The 8,610-nt window shown below is 49.5% G+C and overlaps 1 protein-coding gene across 2 annotated transcripts in view; it reads right to left on the reverse strand.

Moving 5' to 3' along the window:
• Positions 1–1,892: 1,892 nt before the first annotated feature.
• The window catches only part of ABT1 (activator of basal transcription 1), a 10,245-nt gene continuing 3,527 nt past the window's right edge, over positions 1,893–8,610 (reverse strand). For both annotated transcript variants that reach the window (XM_015418120.1, XM_015418121.1), the window contains exons 3-4: positions 5,864–6,039; positions 1,893–2,756 (exon numbers count right to left, since the gene is read on the reverse strand). In XM_015418120.1, coding sequence (XP_015273606.1) covers positions 2,418–2,756; positions 5,864–6,039 — 515 coding nt within the window. In that variant the 3' untranslated portion in view covers positions 1,893–2,417. The remainder of the gene's footprint in view (positions 2,757–5,863; positions 6,040–8,610) is intronic.

The following is an 8,610-nucleotide window of genomic DNA, read 5'->3' on the forward strand; positions in this document are numbered from 1 at the left end:
CCCCGCTAAATGCATGATCAGCCTAGAGCATCCCTGACAAGTGTTTGTCCAGCCGCTGCTTCAAGACTGCCAGGGAGGGGGAGGCTCACCACCTCCCTCGGCAGCTGATTCCACCATTGAAGAACTCACGACTGTAAAAAGGTTTTCTGTAATAACCAGCTGGTACCTCCCTGCCCTTAATTCAAACCCATGATTGCGAGTCCTCTTCCCTGCTGTAAACAGGAACAGCTTCCTACCCTCCTCTAAGTGGCAGCCCTTTTGATCACTCTGTCTAGTCTCCTTTTAAAGCCCACTAAGCTAAAGAGCTTAGAGCTGTTCTCTCAAGGGCAGATCTCGGGAGAGCTCTCTCAGCTCACCTGCCTCACAGGGTGTCTGTTCTGGGGAGGGGAAGGGAAAGGAGTTTGTAAGCTGCTCTGAGACTCCTTTGGGTAGTGAAGAGCCGGGTATAAATCCAATCTCTTCTTCTTCTACTACCCACCGATTTCATTCAGGAACGTTCGTATCATGATGAGGCACAGAAAGGCTTCTATCCCAGTCACAGTTCTGGAAGCCTCTCTCTTATCTCCACTTTGTTGTCTTCCTTTGACACAAAGAAAGCCTCCCTCGATGCAGCCTCATACGACCAAGCCAGTGTGGTATAGTGGTTAAGAGCAGGGCTTTTTTTGTAGAAAAAGCCCAGCAGGAACTTATTAGCATAATAGGCCATACCCAGCAGCTAGAACTCATTAGCATATTAGGCCACACCCATGACAGCACAGCTCATTAGCATATTAGGCCACACACCCCTTGTTACCAGAAGTGTGGTCATCCAGCCACACCCACCTTTTGCTCCTTATTGTTTACCTTGTTTGTTGTCAAAACCCAGGGCCTTTTTTTGTAGCAGGAACTCCTTTGCATGTTAGGCCACACACCCCTAATGTACCCAATCCTAATGAGTTCCTGCTGTTGGGTGTGGCCTATTATGCTAATGAGTTCCTGCTGGGTGTGGCAAGCTTGGGAGCCAGCCGGAACTCCGTTCCTGTGCGTTTCTGTCCAAAAATAGCCCTGGTTAAGAGTGTCGGACTAGTATCTGGGAGAACTGAGGTCGAATCCCCAACCCTGCCATGGAAGCTTGCTGGGCAGCCTTGGGCCAGTCACACACTCTCTGCCTAACCTACTTCACAGGGTTGTTGTGAGGATAAAATGGAGGAGAGTAGAACGCCGTAAGCCGCTTTGGGTCCCCACCGGAGAGAAAAGCGGAGTACAAGTGACTTAAATAAACTCCCCTGTAGGGAAGACGCTCTAATCTTTTGCTTGCATTAGCTACCAATGTCTGGTCCTCAAGAGAGAGGCTGAACGCGAGAGACTGCTGCAATAAAGCCAACCCACCGCCTTCACCAAACCAGTGAAACTAGAAACAACATGGAAGTTTCCCATCATTTGCTTCATTTCCAGGATTTCTGGATAACGGACATACCACCAGTGCAACAAATGATTTTTATTTATTACTTGGTGCTTAGTACAGGATTTGGACAACGTCTTTATCAAGCAACCCCTAACGCAACAATTTTAGGAAGAGTTCCCTTTTTTTTTACCCCAGGAAAACTGAGTCCAGCCAGTGTTTAAACTATCAGCCAAAAACTATTTGCCTAAAGGTCTACCTCGCCCGTGGAAGAATCCGGGATTCTTGCTTGACACTTCTCACTTCGGATCAATGCTGCAAGGGAGGGTAAGGGACCCAAATACTCTGACACTTCACAGACTATACAAAGTTCCGGAAACGAGAGCTCGGCCCGTGCCTCTAAACTGCCGCAGTTTTGAAAGAGGAGAAAAGTTTACGTGTAATCACGGCAACCGCCTTCTGCAGAATGTCAGCTCATCTCCCCCCCCCCCCCACACCCGCGCCCCACCCCCCAGTGACCGAGCGAAGAAGCGAACAAGTCACACTCCTCCCAGATCCCACAGGGGAAAGATTTTATGCTGGTCGTGTAAAATCAGACAGCACCCTGAAACACGACTCTGCACAGCAGGAAAAAAGTACCATATCTCCAGCCTGTCTGTAAAATAGGACAACATAAGCGGTTTTCTGCTGGACCTGACAGTGTCCTGAACGAATCTGGCACGGAAGAGCAAGAACGGCAACACTTAAGACCACCCTTTCCCGTGACTTTTGCAACTGCTTTGCCTTTACGTGGCACCTTCTGCATCCTCTCCCCCCTCCCCATACCACCTATATATCTGGCCGGTTACTTCATACCCTCGATGCAGAGAGCTGTGTTGCTCGAAATCTTATGCCGCAATAAAAGTTTGTGAGTCTTAAAGGTGCAACTGGGCTCTTTACTATTTCGCAGTGACAGACCGACACGGCTAACTCCTCTGGATCTACAACGGTTAGACCAGCATCACGTGCAAGTTCTGTACTCTTCGGGCCTGGTTAACTACTGCTGGGCGTTGAAGATCTTTGCTAGCAGAGAACGGCTGGACTGGGATTTCTCCTGGATCTCAGCAGCCCGGGCCAGCTGCTGCTGGAGACGCTGGCTCCCCTTGCTGGTCTGGATTTCCTCCTCGGTGCGACGCTGGACGAAGCCCCAGCTCTTGTCCTCCGGCTCGCCCCGACCGTCCTTCTTGGAGAAGCGTTTGCTCTTCTCCACATTCTGCAGGTAGAAATTAGTCTCCCGTTTGGCCTGCGAGACCTCGGCGCGCATGCGCTGCTGCTGCACCTGGCGCTCGTACGCCAGCCGCTCGCTCAGGTGAGTCCACTTGAAGCGGTGCAGATACTGGGGACCGAAAAGGCAAGGGAACAGGTTAATGCGTCACCAGACATCAGTATATCAGTCCTGGTTTCCTCTCTTCCTGTACCCTGTTGTGGGGAGGGGAAGGGAAAGCAGTTTGTAAGCTGCTCTAAGACACCTTTGGGTAGTGAAGGGCAGCATATAAAGCCAATCTCTTCTTCTTCTTCTACCTCACAGGGTGTCTGTGGTGAGGAGGGGAAGGGAAAGCAGTTTGTAAGCTGCTCTAAGACACCTTTGGGTAGTGAAGGGCAGCATATAAAGCCAATCTCTTCTTCTTCTTCTACCTCACAGGGTGTCTGTGGTGAGGAGGGGAAGGGAAAGCAGTTTGTAAGCTGCTCTAAGACACCTTTGGGTAGTGAAGGGCAGCATATAAAGCCAATCTCTTCTTCTTCTTCTACCTCACAGGGTGTCTGTGGTGAGGAGGGGAAGGGAAAGCAGTTTGTAAGCTGCTCTAAGACACCTTTGGGTAGTGAAGGGCAGCATATAAAGCCAATCTCTTCTTCTTCTTCTACCTCACAGGGTGTCTGTGGTGAGGAGGGGAAGGGAAAGCAGTTTGTAAGCTGCTCTAAGACACCTTTGGGTAGTGAAGGGCAGCATATAAAGCCAATCTCTTCTTCTTCTTCTTAAAAAGAAATCTTTAGAAGACCCAACTATTTTATATTCACTGTTGGCTACAGTGTCCCAAATTAAAGAATTTCTGGGAAGATATATTAATACAGATAAAACAAATAACCGGACAAACTATACAATTCAATGTGGAGCATATTATTTTAAATGGATGAAACCCTCAGTCTGTTCAGATAGTATTAATAAAAGGGTAGCTATTCTTTTATCAGCAGCTAAAAATGAGACACAATTGGCACTCAAAATTATGGAATATGTATATGATGGCTAGAGTTACAGAAAATCTTAAAGATGTATATTCACAAGCAACTTCATCCAGTTTCATTTCAGTGTGGTTTCCTATTTTACAATATTTAATGCAACAAGAAGAAATATCAAAAATAATTGATGACTTAAATCTTTGGTAAATGATGGAAGGAATTTATAATGGTCATTTCAATGTTAAGTTGGAGCTAAATTTGTTATTTCTTGGGAACAATGCTACAGTTATGTATATTGTAATATGTTATACTGTTCTATCTGCCGTATGTCGCATGTTTGTTATAATAAAAATGTTATTTTAAAAAAAAGAAGAAGAAGACCACCCAACTATCATATAATTCAGGGATGGCCACCTTCCATGTTTTCTGGGACCTTGCTATTCTCCAAACACGAGTCTGCGGATCATCGGAGTCTGGCTGTAAGGAATAGAGGCTATTTAAGGTCATTGGTCTGGTTTAGGCTGGAAGTTCCAGCAGGCCCTAGTCCGGCCTGCTATCAAAGCCAATGTGCTCGCCTTTAATTACCTTCACCTGCACGCTTTTGGCTTGCAAGACAACCGTCCTCGGGACCCTCCCTGATTTTCTCATGATAATAACGCTAATTAGCGAAGTGTGCCCTTATTGGCTAAGGGGCATACCGGCTGAGCAAGGGCAGCTGAAAATATGATGCTCGCTGGCCGTTAGAGAGACCACTCCACCAGTGTGTGAGGGAGGTGGCAGTTTCTACGCCTTCGTGTCAGGATGACAAGGAGTGTTGGGCATGGAATGGATTTTCTCTCTTACGTTGGAGAGGCAAGCTGGCAACCTTTTGACGTTTAGTAAGTTAGCCCTTAGACACAGATAGTGAATGTCTACTGTTTTATATGTTGTTGAAGGCATTCGCGGCCGGAGTTCATTAGTTGTTGTAGACTTCCCGGGCTGTATGGCTGTGGTCTTGGCATTGTAGGACCTGACGTTCTGCCAGCAGCTGTGACTAGCTGTGTAGGTCATGACCTTCTAATTTTAGACTTCTTCTGTGTCAAGGTACTCCATCTTTCTGTGTTATACCTCTGAGGATGCCAGTCACAGCTGCTGGCGAAACGTCAGGTCCTACAATGCCAAAACCACAGCCATACAGCCCGGGAAGTCTACAACAACTAGTTTATTGTTATCACCTATTGCTTGTGCTTACAGTGTGGTTCCTGCCTAGCAAGCACTCCTTATAATCTGAACTGGTTAAATGAACTTAAGTTGTATTTTACCCTTTGTGTCAGGAGTAGAAGAGAAGAGATTGGATTTATACCCTGGCCTTCACTCGGAGTCTCAGAGCGGCTTACAAATGCCTTTCCCTTCCCCTCCCCACAACAGACACCCTGTGAGGTAGGTGGGGCTGAGAGAGCTCTTTCCAGAAATGCCTTTCAAGGACAGCTCTTGTCAGAACTATGGCTTGCCCAAGGTCACCCAGCAAGTGGAGGAGTGGGGAATCAAACCCGGTTCTCCCAGATTAGAGTCTGCGCACTTAACCACTACACCAAACTGGCTTAATGTCTGAGGAATGTACTTGCTGAATGTCTGCAGAACACCCTCAGAAACGAACCCAGAGGCCAAAAAGCCTCAGACAAGGGTCCAGAACCATGTGAGGCAACTAGGGGTCTCAGGTGGCTGTTGTTTCAGCGCCAGCAAACAGGAGCAGGGGCATCCTGAATCCTTACACTGGCGCTCTCAAAATCGGCAGGCTGTATCGTAACACTGGCATTACCTAGCAATAAAGTCTTCGCAATTCTGGAGCGTGATAGATCACTGATTGGAGTGGAACAGGGAGAAAGGGGGGAAGGTCTTGAGTTGTATTAAAAGGGCCATAGCCCCACTGGTGGACCTCCTGATGGCCCCTGGGGTTTGGCCACTGTGTGACACAGAGCGTTGGACCGGATGGGCCATTGGCCTGATCCAACATTGGCTTCTCTTATGTTCTCAACTGTAACGTACTCCCACTCTAGATATACGGCACAAGATGTTTCAGTAGCTTACTAAAACAGTCCAGCTTGTTCCAGTTTATGAGGGGGAGGTTGGCTTCATAAGCCTGCAAGTCCATCCAACCAGGGATAAGAGATTTGAGAAGCACGGCTGGGAGGGCCCCGTCGCTCCCCCTTCCTGCCTACAGCCAATAGGCAAGCCTGAGGCATTTAAGACAGACAGCAGGGACAACCTCGTCCACCGCAACAGACCCACCTTCATATTCCACAGGTCGTGATGGAACCGGCTCCTCTTGCGGACCCCCATGGGCGTGTTGTGCAGACTGGCGGCCACCAGCTTCGCCACCCGCTTGTCCCGGAATTCCACCCAGCCTTCCGTGAAGTTCTTGGCATTGGTCCCCGCTTTCTTCTTCTTCTTCCGTATAAATCGCTCTGGAGGACACAGAAAAGAGACCGCTGCACCACACAGGATATTGACAACTAGTCGAGTGCTAAAACAGAGCTGGGCAGTTGTGCAAGCTGCTCGTGAGGAGGAGGAGGAATTTATACCCCGCCCTTCACTCGGAGTCTCAGAGTGGTTTACAAACTCCTTTCCCTTCCCCTCCCCACAACAGACACCCTGTGAGGTAGGTGGGGCTGAGAGAGCTCTTTCCAGAACTGCCCTTGAGAGAACAGCTCTGACAGAACTACGGCTTGCCCAAGGTCATCCAGCAGCTGCAGGTGGAGGAGTGGGGAATCAAACCCGGTTCTCCCAGATTAGAGTCCGCGCACTTAACCACTACAACAAACTGGCTTTCTAGAAACTGGATGCAAGGACTTTAAGAACCATAAAAGAATTGCCCATGAGCTTACAACAGGCAAGAGTGCCCGGGAAGGGCACAGATGGCTGCAAAAGGGAATTAAGACAGATTCCTGGAGGAAAGCTAGATTTGCAGCCAGGAGCACCTTAGAGACAAACACCGTTTTCAGGGTAATAAGCTTTCAAGCGTCAAGGACCCCGTCAGTATTTTCATGGAAGCGAGGTCTATCAGTGGCTACTAGCCATGGTGACCAAAGGGAACCTCCACGTTCAAAGGCAGTCAACTTCCGAATGCCAGTGCCAGGAGGCAACATCAGCGGAAGGCCAGAGGAGCTGGCTGGCCACTGTGTGAGGTGGGATGCTGGACTAGATGGACCACTGGTCTGATCCAGCAGGGCTCTTCTTACAGCTTTCCTATGTAACTGACAATTCCTCAAGGCAAATACAGCTGTCGCTCTCAGGTGGTTCTGTCAAGTATCTGACATCTCCTGCCCTCTGCAGTTCCGATAATACATTTCATTGTGAGTCCTTTCCTGTATGGCCCTCCCAGTCCTTCATCTCTCTCCCCTCACCTATGCCAGCACCAGTCTTAAGAAAGAATCTACACAAGGGGTCCCCGGCCTTCTTGAGCCTGCAGGCACCTTTGGAATTCTAGTATAGCGTGGCGGGCGCAGCCACCAAATGCCTGCCTCGTGAGGCAGAGCCTGCCACAAAACGATTGCCATCGCTTTCCTTCAGTCACACAGTGAAGAGATATGTGCTGTGGTGGCCGCCGCCACTTCAACATTTTTAAAAATCTGCACAGCCAATCACAGCTCCAGTACCCATTCAGGAACCTTGCCCTATCTGGCCCCACCCACTTCCTAAAAACACTTGGTCGGGGCCGGAAAAGTTGTCAGCCACTACCATGGCGCCCACGGGCACCGTGTCGGGGACTCCCGGTCTACCCCAACATGATGTTACGCTTTACAGATCTGCGCCATAACATTACTCCCATCTGGTTCTGGATGGCCCCGAAGAGCACTTCGGTCGGGGTCACAGCACCGTTTAGTGACCCCGGGCCCAAAAGAGGCCAGGCTAGCTACCACAAGGGCTAGGTCCTTTTCGGTGGCGGCCCCTATCTGGTGGAATGAGCTCCCGGAGGAGATCAGGGCTCTGCAGGACCTTTTACAGTTCCGCAGAGCCTGTAAGACGGAGCTCTTCCGCCAGGCTTTTGAACTGGTCAGAAGAAGACGTTTGTCGAAACGGCATCACATTCCGGAGACCACCGTCCCGCCGTCGTTGTTATCTTCTATCTTATGTAACTGGATTTACAATTTGAATGTATTAGTATCACTTCTGTAAACATCAGGGGAAGGCCAGAGGAACTGGCTGGCCACTGTGTGAGGCGGGATGCTGGACTAGATGGACCACTGGTCTGATCCAGCAGGGCTCTTCTTACAGCTTTCCTATGCAACTGATAATTCCTCAAGGCAAATACAGCTATCGCTCTCAGGTGGTTCTGTCAAGTATCTGACATCTCCTGCCCTCTGCAGTTCCGATAATACATTTCATTGTGAGCCCTTTCCTGCATGGCCCTCCCAGTCCTTCATCTCTCTCCCCTTACCTATGCCGGCACCAGTCTTAAGAAAGAATCTACACAAGGGGTCCCTGGCCTTCTTGAGCATGCAGGCACCTTTGGAATTCTAGTATGGCGTGGTAGGCGTGAGGCAGAGCCGGCCACAAAACGATCGCCATCGCTTTCCTTCAGTCACAAAGTGAAGATTTTTGTGCTGTGGTGGCCGCCGCCACACCGTTTTTTAAAAATCTGCATAGCCAATCACATCTTCAGTACCCATTCAGGAACCTTGCCCTATCTGGCCCCACCCACATCCTAAAAACACTTGGTCGGGGCCGGAAAAGTTGGCCATTGCCATGGCGCCCACGGGCACCGTGTCGGGGACCCCCGGTCTACCCCAACATGATGTTACGCTTTACAGATCTGCGCCATAACATTACTCCCATCTGGTTCTGGTTGGCACCAGATTCACCGCTGTAATGATTTCAAGTTATATGTGTGTGTTTCTTTAAATGGTTGGTAAGTGAAGAACATGGGGGGGGTGAGAGAGGGAGAAGAGTGAGTGAGGTGATTGGCTGGTGACTGAGAGTGTATGGGCAGAGCTAGGAGGGGTGTGTGTGTGTGTGTGTGGAGAGAGAGAAGGCAG

This window comes from Gekko japonicus, unplaced genomic scaffold, assembly GCF_001447785.1.
Source record: "Gekko japonicus isolate JY-2015 unplaced genomic scaffold, Gekko_japonicus_V1.1 scaffold1548, whole genome shotgun sequence".
Taxonomy (NCBI): Eukaryota; Metazoa; Chordata; class Lepidosauria; order Squamata; family Gekkonidae; genus Gekko; species Gekko japonicus.